The 27,633-nt window shown below is 49.8% G+C and overlaps 1 protein-coding gene across 1 annotated transcript in view; it reads right to left on the reverse strand.

Moving 5' to 3' along the window:
- The window catches only part of CAMKMT (calmodulin-lysine N-methyltransferase), a 215,968-nt gene that overhangs the window by 5,888 nt on the left and 182,447 nt on the right, over nucleotides 1–27,633 (reverse strand). Inside the window, exons 7-10 of the mRNA XM_029072444.2 lie at nucleotides 19,763–19,829; nucleotides 13,284–13,358; nucleotides 9,557–9,620; nucleotides 2,074–2,205 (exon numbers count right to left, since the gene is read on the reverse strand). Of these exons, the coding sequence (XP_028928277.1) occupies nucleotides 2,074–2,205; nucleotides 9,557–9,620; nucleotides 13,284–13,358; nucleotides 19,763–19,829 (338 nt within the window). The remainder of the gene's footprint in view (nucleotides 1–2,073; nucleotides 2,206–9,556; nucleotides 9,621–13,283; nucleotides 13,359–19,762; nucleotides 19,830–27,633) is intronic.

A 27,633-nucleotide genomic window follows, 5' to 3' on the forward strand; every position in this document is an offset into this window, starting at 1 on the left:
TTTGATGCGGAGGTTTGGGGGGAGTGGGGAGACACAGAACTAATTCTTTATAGAAAAATGATCCAAGCAGCAGAGTGAAGTATGAATTAGAGAAGGGAGAGAGGGGAGGCAGGGATGTCAGTAAGGAGGCTGATGCAGTAGTCTAGGCAGGGTATGATAAGTGCTTGGATCAGCATAGTGGCTGTTTGGATGGAGAGGAAGGGGTGGATTCTGAAGATGTTGTGAAATTAGAACCGACAGGATTTGGTGACAATATGAATATGTGGTTTGAACAAGAGAAATGAGTTGAAGATAATGTCGAGTTCATGGGCTTGTGAGACAGAGAGAATGGTGGTTCTGTCTATAGTGACAGAAAAGTCTTGGGGAGGAATGGTTTTGGGTGAGAAGGTGAGAAGTTCTGTTTAGGACAGTTTGAGAATTCGCTGTGACACAAATAAAGATGCCCTGAATATAGGAAGAAATGCAAGACTGCAGAGGAGAGAGGTCAGGGCTGGAGTTGTAAATTTGGGAATCACCCACAAAGCTATGGTAGTTGAAGCCGTGAGAGTGAATGAATTCTCCAAGGGAGTGGTTGTACGTGGAGAACAGAGAGGAACCAGAACTGACCTCTGAGGGACTCCCACAATTAGAGGCATGGGAGGCAGATGAGGAGCCTGCAGAGGAGCCTGAGAGTGAGCTGCCGCAGAGATAGGAGGAGAACCAGAAGAGAAGTGTGTCATTAAAATCAAGGGTAGACAGTGTTTCAAGGAGATGGGGGTGTTCCACAATGTCAAAGGCAGCCGAGAAGTTGAGGAGTATTAGGATGGAGTAGAGACCATTGGATTTGACATTAAGGAGATTTTTTTTTTGTTTGCTTTCTGACATGTTGTTTATTTGGGGGTGGGGAGGGGCTCTTTCAGGCCTTAGGAGGGTCCAGTGGTCCGGGAAGTGGGACCAAGTGAGATGCCACTGGTGCTAATGGTACATGCCAAGGGACCAGAGACCCCAGACCAGAGCACAGAAACAGGAGATACCTGACCAGAGACCCCAGATTGGAGGTCCCAGACTATGGCCCCCAGCTCAGAGCTCCCAGGACCCCTGAACCAGAGCCCCCAGACCAGTTATTCCAGACCAATGCCCCCAGGTCAGAGCCCCCAGACTGGAGCTCCCAGATCAGAACCCCCAGACCTTTCCCCAACTGGAGCCCCGAGACCAGAGATTCCCAAACCGGCATCCCCAGGCCTTCCCTAGACTGGTGCCCCCAGACTGGATGCTTCCCCCCGGCACCTTACCCCGGGCCATAAATCCTAAACAGAGCCCCTGGACCGGAGAACCCACCCTGGACCCCCTAGATGGAAGCCCCCAGACTCTGCCCCAGACCGGAGCTCCCAGACCAGCTGTGGGAATAAACTTGCCCCAAGAGGCAAGGAGAGACTCTTAATAAACAGGAAGCTCCCGCAAAAGTTTTCTGCGGGCCCCCTTCCTCTCAGATCCTGAGGCTCCCCTGCACCTATAAAGCACTGAAAAGACAGCTAGCAGAGGCTTTATGTAAGCAAGCTTAGAAATCTCTCCCAGATAAGTGCTTTTGACCTAAATCTTGTAGTGGCTCGATCTGCTGCCTAACCCCACAACTGTGAAATTCAGGATGAGATTTAGCCGCTTGCAACCCCCAGCTGACCCAGCCACAAAGCAAGGGGAGATAAGGATTTAAGGTTTGATATGATACAATTAGACATTCACCTTCTATTTATTGTGGCGCAGCTAAGCATTTAACCTCCTTACAAGCTCTAGGGTTTTCATTAAAACAGAAACGTGGGCTGACCGCTCGCTTCTTCCGGGGCTAGTCCGCTTCTGCTGGGGGTAACTGGTGAGTTCTCGCTGAACGGAGAGATTAGTCGGGTGAACAGAAAGGATGGGTGTAATGGCCATAGGGACCAACATGGGTCGGCCCCGGGGAAAGCTGGCTCAGCCACTTGGGCAGTTGGCCAGCTGGAGCCACTGGGACCCCACCCCGGGACCTGATTCTCCAGAGCACTCCCCCGGAAGAGGCCAAATCCTCTTGGAGGGGTGGCCGCTGACCCGGCGGGGACTGACCTCGGCATGGACAGAGGAGATATGTGGGTCGTAGTTCTCATGTCTTTGCAGGATCAGGCCGACCTTCTTGGCTAGGCTGCAGAACCGGTCCAGGGTGTCTCCTCGGCGCGGCGCCATCACCAAGGCTCGTCCCTGCAATGACAAGATGGGAACGTGCACGTGTGAGACGGGGTAGGCGACCCCGTGTGGCCTGGCTTGGCTGGTGGGGATGGGGTCCTGTGCAGAAGCCCCCATCACTGCCACTCTGAACCATGTGCCATCCATCGAACATGACACCAGGCTGTGAGATGGCACCTGCTGCCCACTGCCTCACTCTGGTGTGAGCACAATCGAGATAGTGCCATGTGCCCTATGGATGCTCAATAAATAGGGACTGATGATGCAAGCATACACTCATACACACACACACACACACACACACACAGAGACCAGCTCTAACTGCCAGTCAGTCAATGGTATTTACTGAGCACTTCCAGTGTGCAGAGCACTGGACTAAGTGTTTGGGAGAGGATGATACAACAGGGTGAATAGAAACTATCCTTGCCCTCGGGGAGCTTTTAAAATCAAGTAGAGGAGACAGACATTAAAATAAATGACAGGCAAGGGAAGCAACCAAATGAAAGGATATTTCTACCTACTCCATTGTATTCTTCCAAGCACTTAGTACAGTGCTATGTATATAGTAAACAGTCAATAAATGCCATCGATTGACCTGTACATAAGTACTGTGTGGGGAGACCAAGTGCTTTTTGGGGTATGGATTTAGGGGCTTATCATCCCTCTCCATACTGGATTGTAAGGTTCTTGTCAGAGGGAAGAATGTCATTTTCTGCCTTGTACTTACCAAGCACTTAGTATGGTACAGTGTAGCAGGGGACGCTCAATGATTTCCCTTCTGGACTCAGAGCTCTTTTTTTAAAATTGCACTTGTCTCATATGGGGCTCAAAGTCTTAGCCGTCCGCTCAACTGTATATATTTCCATTACCCTATTTATTTTGTTAATGAATTGTACATCGCCTTGATTCTATTTAGTTGCCATTGCTTTTATGAGATGTTCTTCCCCTTGACTCTATTTATTGCCATTGTTCTTGTCTGTCCATCTCCCCCGATTAGACTGTAAGCCCGTCAAACGGCAGGGACTGTCTCTATCTGTTGCCGACTTGTTCATCCCAAGTGCTTAGTACAGTGCTCTGCACATAGTAAGCGCTCAATAAATACTATTGAATGAATGAATGAATGAATTTAACAGATGAGGCAACTGAGGCCCAGAGAACTGAAGTGATTTGCCCCGAGGTCACACAGCAGACAAGTTCGGAGTCAGAATTAGAACCCAGGTCCTCTGACTTCCAGGTCTTTACCTTTCCACAGGGACACACTGCTTTTGGGTAGGGAAGCAGAAAGGCCCAGTGGAAAGAGCACTCCTAAGGACAGCTCCTTATCGGCAGAGAACATTTCTATCAACTCGGTTACACTGAACTATCCCAACCACTTAGTAGAGTGCTCTGCACACAGTAAGTGCTCAATACATATGACTGATTGATTGATTACAACTACTAAGACTGTTCCTAAACTGAATAATTATCACCTACCAATGTTATTTTACCTTGAAAGTCTTTTGGGTGTGAAAGCGGGCCATAAAGCCCTGCTCTAGGATATACCTGTCAATACCTTTCAGAGAGTTTCAGGGGGGCTCAGATTTCCTCACCATTCTAAGCCCTTTTCTATCAGCACTGTCAGATACAAGGCTCTGGGGTCTTGGCTCCCAATTCACTGAGACTGACGGCAATAGTCACCGTTACGGCAGAGCCGCTCCTTACAGCCTCACATGCTTCAATCAATCAATCAATCATAGTTATTGAGTGTTTAGTGTGTACAGAACACTGTACTAAGCACTTGGGAGAGTACAACACAACAATATAGCAGACACGGTCCCTATGCACGAAGAGTTTATAGGCTAGAGGGCAAGACAGACTTTAATATAAAGAAATTGTGGATATATACGTAAGTGCTGTGGAGTTGTGGGTGAGGGGTGAATAAAAGGAGTAGGTCAGGATGATGCAGAAGGGAGTGGGAAGAGAGGAAATGAGGGCTTGGTCAGGGAAGTCCTCTTGGAGGAGATGTGCCTTCAAAAATGCTTTGAAGGTGGGGAAAGCGATCGCACATAGGACATGAAGAGAGGAGGGCACTGCAGGCCAGAGGCAGGATGCGGGTGAGAGGTCAGTGGAGAGTTAGATGAGATCAAGGTACAGTGAGTAGGCTGGCATTAAAGGAGCTAAGTATGAGGACTGGTTTGTAGTAGGAGAGTAGTAAGATGAGGTAGGAGGGGGCAAGGTGATTGAATGCTTTATAGCTGATGGTAAGAAGTTTTTGTTTGATGCAGAGGTGGATGGGCAACCACTACGGGTTCTTGAGGAGTGGGGAAAAGCGGACTGAATATTTGTGTGGAAAAATGACCCAGGCAGTAGAGTGAAGTAGGGACTGAATGAGGCCACTAGAACTAGAATGAGGGCCAACCACCATGTCCTCAGGCTTATAACGATCAGGGTACTTGTAAAGTGCCAACTACTATACTAAACACTGGGGAAGATATGTTACTCAGTTCAGACACAGTCCCTGTCCTCACGGGGCTCACAGTTTAAGTAGGAGGGAGAAAAGGTATTATATCCCCATTTTACAGATGAAGACACTGAGGCCCTGAGAAGTGAAGTGACTTGCCCAAAATCACACAGCAGGCAAATGGCTGAGCCCGAAAGAGAACCCCGGTCCTCTGACTCCTGACTTGTGATCTTCTCATTAGGCCATGCTGCTTCACAGGTTTGCCACCAGAGGGATTTTTTTCTTGTCTTTGGAAAAGAATTTAGTTGGTGTCTGAGGAAGTCTTGGGGTTGTGATGGTGGGAGGATGGATATGTGGGGGGTGGTCTTGGCTTCCACCTCCTCTCTCCCAACGTTCTCTCCCAACGTTGCACTGAGTCTCCAAAGTAGCAGCGGTAGCCGTGGTATTTATTGAGCACATCCTGAGTGCAGTGCACTGAACTGAGCACTGAGTACAACACAAGCTCTAGAAATGTAGGATGATTCTACTCTACTGGGGCAGATAGATGTGGAAATAATGAATATGCAGATGTTCCAACTGCTGAGGATTAACATAAATATATCAATACATGGGTGCAAGAGAGGAGGGGGCTAAGGGTTTGTCAGAATTGGGATACAATAGTTGATCAGGGAAGGAGGTGGTGAATGAGATGGGATTTTACTGTACTCTTCCAAGTGCTTAGTGCAACGCTCCGCACATGGTAGGTGCTCAATAAATACCATTGATTGATTGATTTGAATGAGCATGCCTGTGCCTCTGGGTACATAATAATAATAATAATAATGTTGGTATTTGTTAAGCGCTTACTATATGCAGAGCACTGTTCTAAGCGCTGGGGTAGACACAGGGGAATCAGGTTGTCCCACGTGGGGCTCACGGTCTTAATCCCCATTTTACAGATGAGGTAACTGAGGCGCAGAGAAGTTAAGTGACTTGCCCACAGTCACACAGCTGACAAGTGGCCGAGCTGGGATTCGAACCCATCATGTTTGTATGGGTGTGTGTGTCTGTGTGTATGTATTTTTGTTAGGGAGAGGGTTAAGGCCTCTACTTGTGTCAGGACACAGATGCTCCTAGATCTGCAGAGCTGGGAAATTTCTGTGCAGATGGTGTGCTTGCTCTCTTCAATCATCCTCCCTCCCATCCCCACAGCACATACATATATCTGTAATTTATTTATGTATATTAATGTCTGTCTCCCCCTCTAGACTGTGAGCTCGTTATGGGCAGGGACTGCGTTGGTTTGTTGTATTGTACTCTCCCAAGTACTTAGTACAGTGCTTTGCAAGCAGAAAGTGCTCAATAAATACAATTGAATGAATGAATGCACTAGACGAGAATATGGACACCCAGGACTCGCACCTCACACTGCTCAATCTTCACATACACAAACACGCACATACACACACCTGCCCTCCATACTCAAAGGGGACACTCTGGATGGTGACACTCCTATCCCAGAGAAGAGCAACCTGGTCAGGTGTGTGTGCATGTGTGTGTGTGTGCACGTGCACATGTGTGTGTTTTTCGTGTGTGTGTATGTGTGTTCAGTTTCTTAGATTTTCCCATTGTCTCTCCCTCCACCACAAAACAGGGAGGAGAAAGAGGAGAAGAGGTTGGACACACACACACGCACACACACACACACACTGTACTTTTACCATGTGTTTACGTGTCCACACGGTGCACAAGGCGCATAATTATAGCAGTACCGCCTGTGCCACTCCACTTAGGATTCTGTCAGGCTTTTCCATTATTAATTGCTGTTTTCAGGAGGTTTTCAAACTTAGCCAGGAAAATTTGCTCTGACGTGAAACGGGATATAATCCACGGTCTCAGCAGGGGAGCGGCGGCTTTGGCTTTTCCGAGATTTCCCAGAGGCTACCGAGTCGCTCCACAAGCTGGTCGCCTCCCGGGCTTTCTAAGCAGCGATCCGGGTGCGTTTTCCAGCATTTCATTTCGCAAGGACTGTTTTCCCAAACTGTTCTCCCACAGAGGAAATCTCAACCCCTGCTGGGGATGACTCAGAGCCAAAGCCCCCATTCTCTACCCAGGAATGCCCTATTGCCCCTCCTGCTGGGAGGAGCACCCCCACCCCACTGTGGCCCAGTACTAAGCACTAGGGTAGATACAAGATAATCGGGGTGGACACAGTCCCTGTCCCGCAAAGGCTTACAGTATTAATCTCCATTTTACAGTTGAATTGATGAGGAACAGAAGTTAAATGACTTGTTCAAGGATATGCAGCAGGCAAGTGGTGGTTAAGTCAGGATTAGAACTCAGGTCCTCTGACTCCCAGGCCACTGCTCTTTCCACTAGGCCACACTACTTCTCATCGAATCCTCATTCATTCATTCTTTCATTCATTCACTCATATTTATTGAGCGTGTACCGTGTGCAAAGCACTATACTAAGCACTTATCATTCTCATATTATATCATAATCATCATATTCTGCACTGTATTCCCACCCTCTGCCCAGGGACATGCTGACATGTCCCTTCTACTCGTCAGGTGGCTAATTTCATGGTGAGGGATTTGGGCTGCTGCCTGCTCCCACTATTTGTAAATCCTCTCTATGGGTCTGATGACTCACCCTGATCTAAGAGGAGCGGTGAGGCTGTGTACTGAGTATCCACCAGGTGCAGTGCTGTGTACTGGATGCTTGGGAAAATACAACATAAACACAGGGCCCATTCCCCCAACTGTCCCCGGGGCTGACTGGCATCGCTTGCCTCAGGACGGGGAAATATAGGCTCCCTACAGGTCTCGTATGACTGACTCAAGTCCTGGCAAGACTCAAATCCTCAACTCCCTACCGCAGCTATGCCAACCCTGCCTAGCAGCCTCTGGGTTCCTCCCCACCAAGTAGTAGCCCCCAAGTCCCCTCCCCAAATGGTAGTCCCCTAGTCCTTCCCTAGCTAGTAGCTCCTGAACAAGTCCAGGGCCAGACGGGAGGAACGGAGGAGAGCACGAACAAGTGGCAGCAAAGGTGCAGAAGAAAGGGGAGGGGTAGGGAACTGTTTCGGATCTTCTCAGCTGAGGCCTCTCTTACTCAAGCCCCATAACCCTCCTTCTCCTTCTCAACTTTCTCATCCTCCCCTGCCTCTGTTGTTTGCTGCTCCTCCTAATAATAATAATGTGTGGTATTTGTTTAGTGCTTACTACGTAACAGGCACTATATTAAGCACTGGAGTAGCAACAAGCTAATCAGGCTGGACACAGCCCCTGGTCCACATAGGGCTCACAGTCTTAATCCCCATTTTATAAATCAGGTAACTGAGGTACAAAGAAGTGAAATGACTTGCCTAAAGTCATACAGCACACAACTGGCAGAGCCGGGATTAGAATCCAGGTCCTTCTGACTCCCAGGCCCGTGCTCTACCCACTAGGTCATGCCGCTGTCCTCCTTCTCCTCTTCCTCCTCCTCCACATCATTTGCTTCCCCCGGTCTGGTCTCCGTCTCCTGACTTTACGGCCCTGGGAGTGAGGATTACCAGGCTGGAAGGGCTTGGGGAGTGGCCACCACATAAGTCACAAAATTAAAAATATCAAAATAGATCTGGGGCAGACAGGTGAGTGAGGTGAAAGCAGAGAGATGGGGGTGAGCCCTGGGTGTGGGGAGCTCTTGGGAGGAAACAATCTAGCAGCCCCACCCCATGGGGTGGTAAAGGAAAGAGCTACAGTCTAGACTGTAACCTTGTTATGGGCAGGGAACATATTTATTAATTCTGCTATAGTGTACTCTTCCAAGCACTTCGTACAGTGCTCTGCACACAGTAAGGGCTTAATAAATATGATTGATTGGTTGATTGATTGAAAGGTGAGGGCCTCCTAGCCAACAGCTCTAAGTCTCCCATTTGGCAAGGATCAGGCAGACAGGAGAGGCTGAGCCAGTGTGACAGAGGGGCAGATGGTGGACCACAAATTTGTGTGAGGGTAGCGGTGAGTGAATACCATTCCCTCTCCACCCATTGCCCACAGATTTCTGCTGGACTATCCTCAGGCCGGGATCAGGCTGTGGAGCACTGCCGCGGAAGCACTCCTGTGGAGCACTGCTGTGGGAGCACTTCTATGGGAGCCCTGCTGGCCCATTTTTTACTTTCTTGTGCCTCACAAGAGCACCCCCCCTTCAGAGGACTTGCTTCTCCATTTGAGTCCTGTCCTTGTTTTCTTGCTGCCAATATAGATTAATTAATTCATTCATTTAATCACATTTATCGAGAGCTTAAAGCACTATACTAAGCGCTTGGGGGAGTACGATATAACAATAAATAGACACATTCCCTGCCCACAATGAGCTTACAGTTTAGAGGTGCATATTAACCCAGTTCCCCGGTGGGTCCCGGCTCCTCCGGAGAAGAATGCCGGGATTGTGATGGACCGCCGGTTCCTGCTGGCGGAGGCTAAAGTTTGCTGGTTGGGGAAAGGCAGTGGAAGTGGAAGAAAGAATCTTTCTTGTCCAACAAACAAAACACACAAACACCCACGTGCGTCCAAGGTTAGCGGCGGAGGGATTACGGAGGACAGAAGCCGGCCTGCAGACGTCCAATAGGGCGTTTTTCCTTTCACATGGAGACATTGTTATCAAAGGAAAATACTCGAGAAACGCTTTGATAGGAATAATCTCCCCTATCTTTGAAGCGGTTTCATTTATTTTACTCCCCCCTGTGTTCCTTATCAGAAGGCCAAGTGGAAGAAGTTTCCGAGTTTATGATTAGGAAGGAATCTGATAGATTAGAAGTCTCGATTGAAGTTGGACATAATAAGAATTAAAGTATTACATGACATTAATCCTGCCATTCCATTAGTGGCTCCCCGTCCTTCTGCTCACACTAATTATTTGGAAGCCGGCGGTCAGCAGAAGCGAGGAGCACAGCACACTTACCCCGGGCTGCAGTAATCTCTTTATTGCATCAGCAAGGGGAGCCCGACTCTGGTCCCGAAACAGGCTGACGTGGAGAGAGGAGAACAGAATCCAGATTAAAATGGGTTTTCGGCTCAAATGACACTAATGCAGAGAAGCACACGGCTACTTACGCATATCGGCACGGCCTTCTGTGAGGAGGGAGACCGAGACCCCAATTTCCCGCTTTGATTGGGCCGGGGGTCAATGGTGAGGGGTGATGAATGACAGAGAGGGACGAACCTGGACTCTGGGATGTGGGGGTGGGCGTGATGGGGTCACCAAGGGAACCGGAGAGCGGGCACCCCACCGGGCCAGGCTGGACTGGGCCGTTGGAGCAATCAGCTGGCCACGGGGCTAAGGGGTGGTGGATCCATATCCCTTTCGCTGTGGGGGGAATGGTCTGCGCAGGATCCTAGGCCTCTGACCAAATTTCTCTTGGATTGCCCTCTCTGTCTTCACTCCTCCTGGAGAATAGCACTGGTGGAGAGTTCCCCGGAGCTGCGTCTGGACAGCCAAGCTGGGATGGACTTCCTTGGCTGGCTCCCAAATGCAACACAATCTCCTGGTCTATGGTCACCTACCATGTATATGTGGGAGGAAGGGTGTGGGTGTGTGCATGTGGAGAGGAAGAAGGCAAAGATGGAATGGGCAAGAGAGGAAGGGAATAAGGGTAGAAGGAAAGGAGAGAGGGAGGGAGAGAATGAAGGAGAGAAAAGAGAAGGAGGGAGGGAGATGGGGAAATAGAGTGGAAAGGAGGTAGAGAGGGTGGGAAGAAGAGACAGTGGGAGGAAGGGGGTGGGTCCCATCCCCCACCGCCTGCTGCGCGCCACCCACTGCCTGCTCCCTGTTAACCACCCCCTGCCATGTACTGCCTGCTGCCTGCCACCCAACACCGCCTCTCTCTCTCTCTCCCTTCCACTTCCAGGCCATAGCCCCACCCCTCTCAGAAATGCCCCTGCTGCCCAACAAGAAACTACTGAGAAGCAGCATGGTCTAGTGGATAGAGCACTGGACTGGGAGTCAGAAGGGCCAGGGTTCTAATCTTGGCTCTGCTACTTGCCTGCTAGGGGACCACGGACAAGTCATTTGCCTTCTCTGGGCCTCAGTTATCTCATCTGTGAAATGGGGTTTAAGACTTTGAGCCCCACGTAGGTCATGGACTGTGTCCAAACTGTAGCTTGTATCTTCTCCAGCACTTGGTACAGTGTCTGTGGCATATCATAAGCGCTTAACAAATACCACACACCAAGAAATCAGAAAACCAAAAAACCCCTTTCTGTGCAGGTGACTGTCAAACTGCCCCCTTCCTACTGGGCCTGTGTCTGTACTGCGCTCCCATCCTTCTGAAGCCGTGGTATGGACAGGTGAACCTGGTTATCAGGGGAGAAATAATCCCATCTCCAGCCTGGGCCCAAAGCGGCTCCCATTTCTGTGTTCCTTGAGAGAAACAGTCCCCAGAAGGATCCTAGACCCTAGGTCCCATCCGTTCAGGAAGCTGCCAATCTAGGTTGGAATATGCCCCCAAGAACCTAAAGTCCAGGGATGAGTAGAAATTCTCTATTCCAAACGATGCCCAGAGCGGAAGGCCCCAAACTGAACTGGCTCTTAGTGTTGGGAGCAGGTCTGCCCCACATAGGCGTAATGTCACCTGGTAAAAACATGCTAATCTCACATGTGCTCTGAGGCAGGTGATCAGAGACATGAGTCAGAAACACACGGTCCCATACACACTCAGAGATGTGTGCACAGGACCACGCAATCAGGGATACACGCATCAAGAATGCGGATGAGAACCCAGCTCCCAAACAGCCCCCTTGGCCCCACTCTCCGGCCAGGCCGCCGAGGGGACAGGCATGGCATGGGCATTGGGAAAACGGCAGTGGTCGGCTCTGATATTTGTGTAAGAGACAAATTTAACTCAAAGACTCTGGCGAGGACCTCGCTTCACCCCATAATCTGGGCAGCATATCCATATGCAGACCTGGCCTAAGCCTCCCAGAAGGCCTCTGGCCCCCCAGCCCGGCCCACTGGCCCCCAGCTCGGACTTTCCTGCTTAATCTGATCTAATCCGGCCCGGCATTAACTTCATCTGGACAATGAAACCCGCGGCTGCGGTGGTGGCAGGAGTGGGGGCAGGCTGAGCTTTTCAGAAGGGAGAGAAGCATTTCCTAAATTACTTGCTGAAATCATCTGGTGTCGCTTAGCTCCTTATTGTAATCAGCTGATGCACCTTGGAGACACATTCCTGGCGATTAGCAGCAAACCTGGGCCTGTCCTTTGGGGAACAAAGATGTGCTATAGAAAGACTCCTCTGGGAATCCTGTGGGAATCAGGGGAATCCAATGGGAATCAGGGAAAACAAATAAGGACAAAGGGCATTGGGATCAGGGTTGTTGGGGGGTGGGGGGGTGGGTAGGATGGGAGGCGGGGAGGTCACCTCAGACCATTAAGGAATATCTTCCCAGAAAAGGGCTGCCATTTCCACAAGGAGGAATGGGAAAGGTTTGGGGAAAACCAAGGGCAGTTTCTGCTGAAGGGAAATGGTTATCTTTAACCTGGGAAGTCCTTTCTGGGGCCTGCCCTCCTCTGGGGGGTCTTCCCCACCATGGGCAGCCCTGTGGGTTTGGCCTCTCTAGGTGCCAGTCCCCCTGCCCACATCTGTTCATTGGTGAGGGGCCACCTCCTGCTCCCTAGCTTTCATTCAATCAATCATATTTATTGAGCACTTAGTGTGTGCAAAACACAGTACTAAGCACTTGGGAGAGTACAATATAACAATAAACAGACACATTCCCTGCCCACAAAGAGTTCACAGTCTAGAACCTCCCAGCTGGAGATGAGGAGAGCCTGAAGAATCTCAAAAATAGGCTTTGGGGGTAAAGCACATAACTGCCAGACCATTCTCTGCTTGCCGGTATTCCCAATCTCTTCATGCAGCCACAGAACAGTTTAGGCGGGCGGGAAGAGAACAGATAAGTTCAGTAAGCCGGAGGACGATTCTTACATTTTCCTCTCCAGAGTGAATTTCCACTAGCGCCCAGTCTCTAGAGTGACCCAGGAGAGAGGCCCAAGAGCAAACTGAAGAAAAGTCGGAATTCAACGGGGATCTCGTCAAGAAATTCTCTTGATTCGGGTTATTATTTCATTTTTCTAGGGAGTCAGAGTTCCTTTGGCTGCACACCTGACAATATCGCCCTCCGACCAGTTGGATGAAAATGAAATGGCTGAATATCTCTCTCAGAAATCTCTCTTTTCCCAAGATGCTTTGGGAGCAAAAAAAAAATAGCCATTCCCCCCCGCCCCCCTTATATCAATAGTCAGATCTTTCCTAAGAAGTAAGCTAATTGAGCTGTTTGTGTTGATCAACTCCCTTTCTCCAGGCTCTCGTCCTCCCTGGGCCATAATTACTTGCAATTTGCCTAAGTTGTCCATTTACTGATACGTCAAGCATGAAACACAAGCAATTCCAGAAAATGGAAACACTCCGCAGAATCAATCTTTGGGAAATAATGTGCTGGAAGTTACTGCGTGAGAGGAGCCTACCTCCTAACTGTCACGGGGGGGAGATGAATATTAATTTGTTGGGGTTAAGCTGGCTTTGTGCTTCATTTGTTGACTCTGCTTAGCAAGCAGCCAACAGCCCAGCCCAATTACTCGGGCGAAGCGGTTTGGGCGCCCGGGAGTTTGGTGATTTTTATGTACTTACCAGTCAGCACACATAACAATGTCAAAATGTCCTTCCAGTTGAGAGACATCTGTCTCATTATCCCATCGCAAAACGCTGGAGGGAGAAAGATTAAAAAAATTACTTACATTTTTTCATCTTTGGTTTTTTTTCTCAAGCCATTCCCATTGTTTTTCACGGTGCCCGGAATTCCCACAAAAGTCTGCGATATAGGGATTGTTCAGAGAGCACTGAAGCTTGGGCCCACTGTGCCTTCCAATTCCCCTCCGCCCCCTTCTCCCACACTGCCGTGGCATGCTTTGGTCCCGAAGAGGAAGATCTCACCCTCCATTTAGGTGTAAAGATTCTGCACTCGGGTGGCTTATCAGGGCCCCCCATCAAGTGGCCCAGTGGAAAGAACACAGGTCTGGATGTCAGAGGACCTGACTCTAATCCTGGCTTTGCCACATGCCTGCTGTGTAACTGTGGGCAAGTTACTTAACTTCTCTGTGCCTCAGTTTCCTCAACCATAAAATGAGGATGCAATATCTGTTCTCCCTACTAAGTAGAACTGTGAGCCCCTTGTGGGATAGACACTATGTCCGACCTGACTGAATTGTATTTATCCCAGCACATAGAATAGTGATGGATGCATAGTAACTGTTTAGCAAGTAGCTTAACTTCTCTGTGCCTCAGTTTCCTCAACCATAAAATGGGGATGCAATACCTATTCTCCCTCCTAAGTAGAACTGTGAGCCCCTTGTGGGATAGACACTATGTCCGACCTGACTGAACTGTATTTATCCCAGCACTTAGAATAGTGACGGATGCACAGTAAGTGCTTAGCAAGTAGCTTAAAAAAAATTAATCCATGGTATTTATTGAGCACTTTCACTGAGTGCTTTGGAGAGTCCAATACAGTCAGTGGACATGATCCCTGCCCTCTGGGAGATTACAACTTATCAATCAACCAATAAATGACTTTTACTGAGTGCTGACAATGTGCAGATCACTGTACTAAGTGCTTGGGATTGTCCAAAAGAGTAAGTAGACACCATCCCTGCCTTTGAACTTGACAATTTTGTCTCCTTCTCCTGCCAAACTATGGTCACCAGTGGCCAAACTCCCAATGCCCCGCCCAAGGGTTACAGTGAGGTCCTAACCCCAAAGCCCTCAAACCCTGAGGAGGGGACTCATGCTGCCTGCTCTCTTGGGCCCTTAGACCACAGCTCCTTGGACGAAGAGGAGGAGGAAGACACAAGTTTAGAACCTAGCTCTCATGCTCCCAGCTGCCCCTGCTGCCCCACGGCCCCAGGGCCTCATGGAAGGTTCATCCAGCCACTCGGGGGTGAGCTGCTCTGGTGCCCAGGAATGACCGGTATCAGCTCGGAACGGAGACCTGAGGATGGGCACCGGAGCGCTAAGACCATTTCTGTCTCGGGAGGCCTACGGTCCCTAAATCAACCCTCTCAGTCAGCCGCTGCCAATAACGTGCTGTGCTTTACGAGTAATCATTGTAGCCCTTGCTACCCGAGCCGAGGGCTGATCAACCTTCCTGCTCCTGGAGAAGCGCTACTCTTTGACTCCCTCCAAAGCCTAACGGTGACAGAATAAGTCCGGCGATCTCCCCTGGTCCCTCCCCACTCAGCCTCCTTCTCCTTCATCGACAGCACCCCCACCTCGGGGCCTTAGAGACCCGTCACCTCCACTGGGCGAAAAGTCTGCCCAAATATGCATCGGCACCTGCAGGCTTCCCTGTACTCATGCACTCCTGCACGTGCACACCTCCACCAACACGGACTCTCCTACGGGTGTGCAGCCTCACACTGGACGCTTGCCAGGGTCTTGGGAGAGGTGAGAGTCCTCAGTTGGCTTAGCCCCTTGAAGTTGTGGTGGACATACCTGCTCGGGCCCAGAAGGCCAAAGTCAGACTCTGTTACTCTATTTCCTCAGAAACTCAGCTCCAAACAAAGACACACCTGAATAGTAGCAAAAGCAACAACACAGCAAGGACTAATGGTATTTAATAATTATAGTATTTGTTAAGCGCTTACTATGTGCCCAGCACTGTTCTAAGCACTGGGGAATAATAATAATAATAATGATGTTGGTATTTGTTAAGCGCTTACTATGTGCCGAGCACTGTTCTAAGCGCTGGGGTAGACACAGGGGAATGAGGTTGTCCCACGTGGGGCTCACAGTCTTAATCCCCATTTTACAGATGAGGGAACTGAGGCACAGAGAAGTGAAGTGACTTGCCCACAGTCACACAGCTGACAAGTGGCAGAGCTGGGATTCGAACTCATGAGCCCTGACTCCAAAGCCCGTGCTCTTTCCACTGCGCCACGCTGCTTCAAGGGATACAAGGTGATCAGGTTGTCCCACGTGGGGCTCACAGTCTCAATCCCCATTATAGAGATGAGGGAACTGAGGCACAGAGAAGTTAAGTGACTTGCCCAAGGTCACACAGCAGACAAGCGGAGGAGGCGGGATTAGAATCCATTACCTCTGACCTCTAACCTCTGGAGAAGCAGCGTGGCTCAGTGGAAAGAGCACAGGCTTTGGAGTCAGGGCTCATGAGTTCGAATCCCAGCTCTGCCACTTGTCGGCTGTGTGACTGTGGGCGAGTCACTTAACTTCTCTGTGCCTCAGTTCCCTCATTTGTAAAATGGGGATTAAGACTGTGAGCCCCACGTGGGACAACCTGATTCCCCTATGTCTACCCCAGCGCTTAGAACAGTGCTCGGCACATAGTAAGTGCTTAACAAATACCAACATTATTATTATTATTATTTCTTGAGTACCCAGTGGTGCAGTGCACTGTACTAAGCATTTGGAAAGCACAACACAAGAGCCTTATTTCCCACTCAGCATTATGGAATAATTATCGTCCTCTTATCTTCCCTATTTGATTAGCTCAGTGCAGTGCTCTGCCCACAACAGGTGCCCAGTACAGAGCTCTCCAAACAGCAGTGCCCAGGACAGCGCTTTGCCCACAGGAGGCACCAAGCTGCCCATCTGGGTCGAGGACCTTTGCTGGGTGCTGGTCCCCTGCTCCGGGGTCAGCAGACAGCAGGCGCGGTGAGATGAGCATTGGCTTCTCCCTGCTCCAGGTTAATTGTGAGCAGGCATGGTGAGCTAGGTGTGACTCTCCTTCTTGCCACCTGGTGCAACTCCAAAACAAGGCTCTTTGAAGGTTCTTTGGGGACCCCCAAGTAGGGTCGGATGGTCCCTGGAAGTGTTCGACTGGGGCCAAATTTTCACAGGGGCAAAGATCCCTTGCCCAAGAGGCATCTTGGGTGGGGCCCAGCCGGGGCTGGGGGCAAATTTGGGTACCCCAAATGCCATCTGGCCAGGCCCTCCCAATATTAGCCGAACTCCGGATTACAGGATGACCTGACAGTTGTCTGACCCCTGATGCTGAATCGGGGGGCCTGCTGTAGAGCGGGGCTCCCAGCAAGTGGCAGTCAGTCTGCCTTAGGGGAAGTGGCCGAAGACAGGGAGGCGGAAGCTGAGGCCTTGGGGACCACCGTGCTCTGACCAGGAATAGACAAATTGCCTGCCAAAATGGCATCCTCTGAGGGAGCTTGGCTCCTCAGGGATGCCGTGAGTGGACCTTTTTCTCTGGAAGCTGGAAATGGTGTGGGATAGAATGGTCCCCTCCGAAGTAAATATCCATGCAACCCCTGAACAGGTGACTCCTGGAGGGGCTGGGGGGGGGGGGGGTCCCACCCGCATATGGGGCTCTCAGCTGCAGCTGGAAGATGAGAAGAGAAGGAACCGGAGAGAGGTGTCACTCTCGAGCTGCGCCCAGGTTGTTGGCAACAGACGGGAAGTGGACTGTTCCCAGGCTGTCCAAGTCTCCATGGTTCAAACATGTTTCCTGGGAAAAGATGGATGTGGCCCAAGCCCCAGCTAAGAGAGATCCTGAGGAGAAGTGCTTGGGCAGGGAATGTGTTTTCTTAAGTGTTCTACTGTAGTCCCCCAAGGACTTAGTACAGTGCTCAGCATACACTAAGCACTCAATAAATACTATTGACTGACTGACCTCAGCTGGGCAAGAAGAGGTTCTGGTGACCTCTCCTTGCTTGCCGGCTCCCGCCCTATCTGGCCAGGACAAGGGGAAGTGAAGGAGCTGTCTGTGTGCTGGTTTCAGGAGAGGCTTGTTTCGTTAGATGCTCCGGAACCTGATGCAATACAGGGACCATATTTATTCATTTAATCTTACTCATTGAGCACCCACTGCATATTCAGCACTGTACTAAGCAATTGTGAGAGTACAATACAATAATAAACAGTAACATTCCCTGCCCACAGTGAGCTTACAGTCTGCAGGGGAGGGACCATATGAATGTCACCTCCCTGCTACATCCTCACAGCTGCTGGGCTTGAGGGGCTGAGCCTCCCTGACCCCCAAGAGGAGCAGCAAGTGCTGAGAGAGCCTGCCACCACTGGGTTGCCTGGACTTTCTTTCCTAAACTCCTAGCCCAGAACCCTCTTCTCCTCCTCCCTCCCTACCCCTCAAGGGAGCCACTAGCCCCAATTTGCTGTTAACTTCCTGCTTCAAGCATAGAGGTTAGAGCATGGGCCTGGGAGTCAGAAGGTCATGGTTTTAATCCCACTCCGCCACTTATCTGCTGTGTGGCCTTGGGCAAGTCACTTCACTTCTCAGTTACCTCATCTGTAAAATGGGGATTAAGACTAGGAGCCCCACAAAGGAGAAGGACTGTGTCCAACTCGATTTGCTTGTATCCACCCCAGTTCTTAGTACAGTGACTTGCACACAGTAAGCACTTAACAGATGCCCTTATTACTATTATTCAAGCCCTCGATTAGATCAGCTAGAGGAAGGCATTGTAGCCTCGTAGAAAGATCCTGGGGCTGGGCTCTAGTTCTGGCTCTGTTACTGGCCTGCTGGGTGGCCTTGGTTGAGTCACCTAATGTCTCGGGGCCTCAGTTTTCCCACCTGTAAAATAGGTATAAGATACTGGCTCTCCCTTCCTCTTAAATTGTGACCCCTGTGTGGGACAGGGACGGTGCCTGATCTGAATATCCTTTATCACCCCAGCGCTCAGCATAGTGTTTGGCCTGGAGTAAGCACTAGATCAGTCCTGTCAGGACAAGGATGGGCCACTTGCCTGGGGTTATGGGGCCCAGACTGGGCCATGAGCATGGGGATATGGTAAAACTATGGGCAGGGCAACAGCCTGGCTTTACAGCAGGGCCACAGATGGGCTACCAGCCTGGATTATGGCAGGGTCACAGACAAGCCGCCGGGTTGGGGTTTCGGCAGGGCCACGGACAAGTCATGGGCCTGGGGAATATGGCAGGGTCATGGATGGGCCACCAGTCAGGGCTGAAAACAAGCAAACAAAATGAAAACCCTACCCACAGCACCTTCGGATGTTTCCCGTCTTCATGTAATTGAATTATTTTATGCAGAGAAGGCAGAGAATGCTATTGCACTCAATAAGTTAAACACTTGACATTTTTATCCCTCAAAATGCAACATTCTAGAAGCCTAGATATGTTTATTAATTAGTGATTATTAACACCCAGTAAACAACATTATGTCTTGTAAAAACACAATCTTTCTTCCCAGCATGAAGTGGGAATCTATTATTCACTGATTCCATATGCTGAAACACACTCAAATGATCACCAATGACCGTAAGCATTAGATAAATGTAAATGAGGACGATGTGGAAAATGTGCTTTTGATTGATAACTAAAAGACCAGGTTGGAAACCGTGACAAAGACGGCTTCATCCTCCACTAAAGAAACCAGTGCTCTGTGGCCCATAGGGCGCCTTGCCCTGAGGGCCCACTGGCCAGTCTCTCTTTGGCTCTTCAGCCTCAAGGGCGGCCCACACTCCAGCCTTCTTCTTCACCCAGGAGGGCTCCTGAAGCTCACCCTTGGCTCAGGGGCCTGGAAGACCCCACCCTTACAGGGACCTTTTGGCCACAAACCCAAGACCCCTTTCCAAATCCAGGAAGGGCGAGTGGGAAGCCATCACCGTAAGGACCCATCTCTACGCCAAGGCTCTGCCCAGCTCGATCATTTCCTTATGCTCTGCTGTGGCCAAAACACCAAATGTGCATGACTGTTTCCCTGACCCTACTGCTCCGCATCCTGACAGATGCACATGGTGGGAAGGATGTCACTAGATCTCCCATAGCACGCTCTCTGACAGCGTGCTCCATGAAAGTGTCCTCCCCAAGAGCAACCGACAGCATTCCCTCTGAGAGTTCCCCATGACCGCGTGCTCCTAGTCTGCTCTCCGACAGCGTGCTCCCCAAAGTGCACGATGAAGGCCTGCATCATTCCGGTAGTGCCGATGGCCTCCAACCCAGAAAAACAGCACTACCAGTGTCCCTGGCCAGGACCCCAGGTCTGACTGTCTCTCTCCTGTCTCACCATTCTAACCTGGGGCAATCCCCAGGTCTGCCCCCATCCGGGTTGTGGATACCCTGCTCTGGGGGTGCGGGTGCTGATGACGTGGGCACAGCCGAACACTTACCGACTGGAGACGGCACGGGTTTTGATGACTCCCATTCTTTGGTTCCTGGCGATGATGTCGGTCACATCTGGGAGGCCCGGGTTAAGGACCGCCAGAGGGATGGAGGTCACAGATGGGTGCGGGGAGAGCTTACTTTCCTGGCAGTCTGGTGTTCTCAGGACTCCACCTCTGCTGGCGACGGAGCCCTGGATTGGAGCCCTGCAGGAGACGGAATCCCTGACCAATGCCCAGCCCAGTGGGTCTTTGTGGTCCCTTCGCTCCTGCCACTCCTGTCCTTGATCTCCGGGGGCTGTGGGACCTGGCCTGTGACTCTCTTCCCTCCCCACCCACCACCAGCCTTTTTTGGTTTTGAATGGTACTTCTTCAGTGCTTACTATGTACCAAGCACTGTACTAAATGCTGATGTAGTACAAAATAATTAAGTTGCACACAATCATTGTCCCACATGGAGTTCAGTCTCAGTAGGATTTAATCCTCATTTTACAAATGCGGGACCTGAGACACAGAGAAGAACAGTGACTTGCCCAAGGTCACACAGCAGACAAGTGGTAGAGCTGGAATTAGAACCCATGTCTTCTGACTCCCAGCCCGTGTTCTTTTCATTAGGCCATGCTGCTTCCTTGGGAGAGGGAGTCACCTGCTGGAAAGAAGTGTAGGGTAACAAACGGTAAGGGTTTGGGGGAGCAAGGTAGAAGGCTATGTGTTTCTGTGGGGGGCTGGGACCCTCATTCTGTCTCCATGGGAACCACAGTCTGAGCTCCGCAGTGCACCCAGGCATAGGGTCCATCGCAGCACAAAGCAGCATGGTGCACGGGCCCGAGAGACAGAGGACCTGCTTCTAGATCTCCTTCTTGCCAAATCCACCCTAATCCTCCTCGACCTCTCAGCTGCCTTGGACACTGTCGACCACCCCCTTCTCCTGGAAACATTATCCAACCTCGTGACAGAGCATGAGCCTGGGAGTCAGAAGGTCATGTGTTCTAATCCTGCCTCCGCCACTTGACTGCTGTGTGACCATACGCACATCGCTTAACTTCTCTGGGCCTCATTTCCCTCTTCTGTAAAATGGGGATTAAGACTGAGCCCTGTGTGGGACAGGGACGGTGTCCTAATTATCCTGTATCTACACCAGTGCTTAGAACAGTGCCTGACACATAGTAAGTGCTTAATAAATACCGTAATTATTATTATTATCCAGACAACACAGGCCACCCCGACTGATCGTCAAGCCGATCTGGCAGGGAAGACAGGATATTTTGTGGGTGGAGGTAATGCTGCTCTCAGAATAGCCACTGTACAGGTAAATTAGCCACATGGAAAAACAACTGATGACTGGTGGCAAACATCTATCTTACCCTCGAACACTTTTATGTGGTGTAGAAACAGTGAGCCATGGGCATCTGGCTGAAGCAAGGGACTTGGACATCCTCATATCCCAGGGGCTTTTTTATTATTATTTAAATGGAACACGACTGGGGGCATGGAGGGCAGCTTTATTTTAGCAGGGGAGGGAGGGAGAGAGGGAAGAGGAAAAGAGGAGACAGGCAAGGAGCTGGGAGAAGCAAAGAGGGAGGACTGAGGAAGGAAATCCTCTGGATTTCATGGACTCTCCCTGGACTCACCCTGGAAGGGTGCCTTTGTCCTGCTCCATCCCCACCCCCCCACCATCCCCTCCGGGGGGAAAATTCCCCAGATTTCAGGGAGGATCTGGGTGAGAGCTGTCGTGGGACTTGGCTCACATTGGCATCAAATAGAAACTCCTTACCATCTGCTTTAAAGCACTCAATCAGCTCCCCACCTCCTATCTTTCCTCGCTGATTTCCTGAGGAGATTTCCACTGATAACCATGTTGAGTAGCAGCATGACCTAGTGGAAAGAGCATGGGCCTTGGAATCAGAGGACCTGGGTTCTAATTCTGGCTTCACCGCATACCTGCTCTATGACCTTGGTCAAGTCACTTAGCTCTTGATATTCACCCCATCCTCAGCCCCACGGCACTTGGGTAAATATTTATAACTTATTTTAATGTCTATCTTCCCCTTTAGACTGCTGAGCAGGGAACATTGTTTTATTGTACTCTCTCAAGAGTTTAGTATAGTACTCTGAAAACAGTAAGAGGTCAATAAATATGATTGATTAATTGACCATTCTTCTGCTACTCTGAACATTTCTGGTCTTTTCTGGCCCCGCTGTGGATGGAGGCCGAGAACCACAAAGGCCAAATTTGGCCTCTGAAATGGCTCCAGGTGCCTGGGTCAGGCCAAGGGTCCCCTAAGTGACTTCTGGGTAAATGGTCGGGAGTGGGGTCAAAGCTGGTGCTGGGGTTAGTGCCAGGGTCCAGAGGGCTTAGAGAGACCAGGATCCCAGTTCAGGTTCTTCTCCCAAATCTAACAGCGATGGATCCCAGTTTCAGGATGCCCCCTGGAGATTCTTACTGACATCTCAAGCCTGCCCTCCTCATATTCTCTCATGGGAACGAGGGTAATCGTCATCTGATTTCTACTGGATGTTGGATAATGACTTAGTTTAGCACTGAAAAGCTGCATTCAAACTCTAACTACATATTCATTTTAATTCCCCAAACATGTTTCTCTCATTACATATATTTTTTCTCTGAGGGCCAAATAAAGTGACTTACGAAGAAAGGAACATCAGGGGTTTGGGATGGTCTGTGCTGGGTCCCTGGAGAGAGTCTTTAAAAGTAATTAGCAGGCCTGCCTGGCTAGCCCTTGCCCAGCACCAGGGCCTCCAGATTTTCAGAGTTGGGTAGGGACTAAGGTAGGGAAAAGGGGGCGACAACCATTTTTACTCTTGAAAAAGGAAAATTTCTGAATACTCAAGCACTCCTGGCATATACTTTAAGCTTCCTTAATTTTTTAAAGAGATGTAAATAGTCATTTTTAAATTGCACCCGCAATGCATAATTCTAGCATTTGCCCCATCCCTTCTTCCCTCTCTGACTGCCATCTTCAACTGTTCACTCTTCAATGACTTCTTCGGTTTTCAAACATGCCCATATCTTCCCTCTCCTAAAAAAACCCTCCCTTTCCCCACAGCTCTCTCTAGTTATTGTTACATCTCCCTCCTACCATTCCTCTCCAAACTTCTCGAGCGAGTTGTCTACACATACTCTCTCAAATTCCTCTCCACCAATTCTCTCCTTGACACCCTCCTATCTGGCTTCCATCCCGTTCGTTCCACAGAAACCACCTTCCTAAAGGTCACCAGTGATCTTCTTGCCAAATCCAATGACCTTTACTCCATCCTATTCCTCCTCAACCCCTCAGTTGCCTTGGACACTGTCAACCATCCCCTTCTCCTGGAACTATTATCCAACCTTGGCTTCACTGAAACTGTCCTCCTCTAGTTCTCCTAGTTCTCTAGCTGCTCATTCTTAGTCTTAGGAGTCTTAATGGGCTCCTCCTCTGCCTCTCATCCTCTGTGGGAATACTTCAAGGCTCAGTTCTAGGTCCCTTTCTATTCTCCATCTACACCCATCCCCTCATTCACTCCCTTGGCTTCAACTACCATCTCTATGTGGATGATTCCCAAATCTACAGTTACAGTACTGGTCTCTCTTCCTCTCTGAAGTCTCCCATTTTCTCCTGCCTTCACGACACCTCTACTTGGATGACCCACCAGCACTTTCAACTTTACATGTTCACATGATTTTCTCATCTCTGTAGTCAGCGCCACCATTCTTCCTTTCTCACAAGCCCTTACCCTTGGCATTATCCTTGACTCATCTCTCTCGTTGAACCAACATATTAAATCTATCGCTAAATCCTGTCAGTTCAACCTTCACAACATTGCTAAAATCTGCCCTTTCCTCTCTAACCAAATTGCTCCTATGTTAATCCAAGCACTTATCCTACCCCGCCTTGATTACTGTATAGGCCTCCATGCTGACCTTCCTGCCTCCTCTCTCTCCCCACTCCTCTCCACTCTGCTGCCCAGATCATTTTCCTACAAAAACATTCAGTCCATGTTTCCCCATTCCTCAAGAACCTCCGGTGGTTGCCCATCCACCTCCCCGTCAAACAGAAACTCCTTACTATCGGTTTTATAGCACTACATCACCTCTCTCCCTCCTCCCTTATCGTGCTGCTCTCCTATTACAACAACCCATTCCTCACACTTCGCTCCTCTGATGCCAACCTACTCACTGTACCTCGATCTTGTCTATCTTGCCATCGGCCTCTCACCCACATCCTGCCTGTGGCCTGGAATGCCCTCCCTCTTCATACAGACAATCACTCTCCCCACCTCATCAACTAGTGGAAAGAGCACAGGCCTGGGAGTCAGAGGACGTGGTTTCTAATCCCAGCTCTGCCAACTGCTCAGCCAATTGCTAGCTATGTGACCTTGGGCAAGTCACTTAATTTCTCTGTGCCTCAGTTTCCTCAACTATGAAATGAAGATTCAATACCAGTTCTCTCTCCTACTTAAGCCTGTGAGCCCCATGAGGGACAGGGACAGTGTCTAACTTAATTGACTTGTATCTACCCCAGTGCTTAGAACAGTATTTGACACAAAGTAAATGCTTAAAAAGTACAATGAAACAGAAAACAAATAAATAAACCTCCAAAACCTTATTGAAGCACATCTCCTCCAAGAGGCCCTCCCCAAACTAAGCCCTTATTTCCTATTTTCCCACTCCCTTCTGCATCACTCTGATTTGCTCCCTTTATTCACCCCTCCCTCAGCCCACGGCACTTATGCACATATCTATAATTTATTCATTTATATTAATGTCTCTCTCCCCCTCTAGTTTGGGAGATCACTGTGGGCAGCGAACATGTCTACCAACTCTGTTAAACTGTACTCTCCCAAGCACTTAGTACATGCTCGCCACAAAGTAAACACTCAATAAATGATTGTCAGGGGTGTTGGATGGCCTCTGCTCTTATGGAAAAGCTTGTGGGCTTCAGCCAGACCCCCTCGACCCAGGCCCCCTCAATCAAGTCCCCTAGAGCTCAACCCTAAACCCCTCGAACTGTCAGAGTGACTTTCTCTGGAGTGTTTCCAATATCCTGAACATCTCTACCTCTGAGCTTCCAGGGATGGATGGGAGAAGCCCAGGCTGACCACAGCAAATCCTTTTAGAGAGCAGGAGGCTGAGCCCAAGGCCTCGCCTGACGGATGCCACCATTTTAGAGCAGGTTTTTGGAACCCCTACCTCCCTCCTCCCCACCACAGCCTGACCCATGTTCTGGCTCCCAGAAGACAGTGATCAAAGGAGGTTGGGGGGATATGAAAGGGAAGGTGAATCGGAACCTTGGCATCTTAAGAGTTCAGGAGTGGAGAACTCCTTCCCCCCACTGTGGCCACTGCTGAAGCAGCGCTAACATTAGTGGCCATGGGGGGAACGTTCACGGCAGATTTGCACATTCTCAGATGCAACTTGCTTTTACCGGGTCGATTTTCAATTCCATTTCACCGATGAATTCATTTGTTTCCTAATGCTCCCGTCTTGCCCATTAAGACTAATTAGCAGGCCTGCCTGGATACTCCTTGCCCAGTGCCAGGGTCTCCTGATTTTCAGGGGTGTGGGGGAAGTCTTGGGGGGGGAGAAGGGGCAACAACCATTTTTACTTTTGAAAAAGGCAAATTTCTGGATATTCAAGCACTGCCGGTGTATAATTTAAGCTTCCTCAATTTTTAAAGAGAGGACGTAAATAGTAATTTTTAAATTGCATTCACAATGTATAATTCTAGGCATTGCCGATTGCTTCAGAGGGGGCCCAAGGAAAGGAAACAATATTTCATTCATATTAATTTCATTCCAAACCAAACAGTTTGTGACAAATGCCAGCAAATTCTCCTCAGCAAGGGGCCAAGCAGAAACTCGATAACAATCACAGCCGTAAAGCGGAAGAGAAGGAGGAAGAGGAAGAGGAGGAGAAGGAGGAGAAAAAAGAGAAAGAGGAGAAAAAAAGGAAGAGGAGGAGGAAGAGGGAGAGAAGGGCAAGTCACAACTTCTATGTGCCTCTGTTACCTCATATGTAAAATGGGGAATAAGACTGTGAGCCTAATGGGGGACATGGAATGGGTCCAACCTGATAGCGTGTATCTATGCCAGCGCTTAGTACAGTGCTTGACACATAGGAAGTGCTTAACGAATACCATTACAAAAAAAAAAACAAAAGGAAGAGGAGCTGGACTTGAGGATTGTTGCTGTTTTGTTTTTGTTATTAAGAGTTAGTCATTTCTGAAGAAACAAGATAAAATTTAATGCCAATGCAGCAGTGGCCAGAAGGTAAATCACAAAGCTCAAATAGGGGGTGGGGGTAGCTGAGCATCTTGGAGCAGAAGTCAGTTTCAGGCGACCAGGCCTGATGCCGGGCAAAACGTAAGGGATCTTTTTAAAGGACATGCTTCCTCTGCAGCGGGAAGTTTCTTCCCTCCCGCACTTGGCCCCCCGCTATATTAAGCGCATTGTCGAGCCCTGCACTTTACGGCACTCTGAATGGAGAGCTTCTGAGGACCCGGCGTTCTCCGTCCATTTTCTTGGGAGGGGGGCGCCCCAATCATTGCTTTGAAAGGCCGGCTGAAGGAACTCCAAGTCTCAGGTTCACTCGATGATTTCCAGAACTGGCGTGGCATCTTCCAAATGGACCCTCTGACGGGAAGGCTTATTAATGGAGGGGCCGTTCCATCCCACCCCCCTCTTTGGTCGCTTTGTACTTTAACTCACTCACAGAGTGGGGTGGGTTTTTTGAGGTCTTTTGGTGTGTTTTTTTTTAAGCACATTTGCAGTTATTTCCTGAGCGAGGGCGATTTTAACAGTTTGGGGCGAGGGCCCAAGGAGGTCTGTTAAATGAGTCCCTGCCGATCCAGCTAAGAGCTGCAGCTTCTGACCCCAAGCTGAATGGCCCGGCCACCAAATTGCTCCTTCTGGGGATGCAAAATGTGGGTGCAGAAGTGGGGATGGTGGGGGTGGGGAAAGATATGTCTTTGGGATTTTTTTTTAATTCTGCCCTCCTGCAACCTGAGAAAGGAGCAAAGCTGAGGTATACCAGGTCCTGCGAGGGGGGAGGGGGTGCGACTTTCCAGTACCCCGCATCCGGATGTTTGGGAAAAATGAAAAGGAGGGTCGGTTCCCGGGGAGAAAGCTATGGTTTGTGGACACCGAGCAAAGGAGCCCCTCTGCCAAACCTCGGCTACCCTAGAGAAGCCCGGGTTGGCCCGGATTGCTCTTCCTCCTGAGCACTTCTGTGGGGCTGCTAGCTCCTGGCCTCCCTGGGATCCTAGGTTCTAATTCCAACTCCGCCACTTTGCTGCTGTGACTTTGGGCAAGACACTTAACTTCTCTGAGCCTCAGTTACCTCATCTGTAAATGGGGATTAAGACTACGTGTCCCATGTGTGATAGGGACTGTGTCCAATCTGATTAACTTGTATCTACCCCAGTGCTGAGAACAGTGCTTGACTCATAATAAATGGTTAACAAATACCATCCTCATCATCATCATCCCGGCCATTCTCCTCTTCCCCCAGCCCCCAGCCGGCATGGCTTCCTTACCTACCCTGGTTCACCCCTCTAGCCTTATTACTCTCTAGCCAATTATTCTCCCCCCATTCAAAGCCTGCTGAAAGCACATCTCCTCCAAGAGGCCCTCCCTGACTAAGCCCTCCTTTCCTCTTCTCCCACTCCCTTATGCGTCACCCTCACTTGCTCCCTTAATTCATCGCACCTCCCAGCCCCACAGTACTTATGTCCATATCTGTACTTTATTATTGATATTAATGTCTGTCTCCCCTCTCTAGACTGTAAGCATCTTGTGGGCAGGGAATGTGTCTGTTATGTGGTTATACTGTAGTGTCCCAAGAGCTTAGTACAGTGCTTTGCACACAGTAAGTGCTGAATAA

This window comes from Ornithorhynchus anatinus, chromosome 9, assembly GCF_004115215.2.
Source record: "Ornithorhynchus anatinus isolate Pmale09 chromosome 9, mOrnAna1.pri.v4, whole genome shotgun sequence".
In the NCBI taxonomy this organism is placed as follows: domain Eukaryota; kingdom Metazoa; phylum Chordata; class Mammalia; order Monotremata; family Ornithorhynchidae; genus Ornithorhynchus; species Ornithorhynchus anatinus.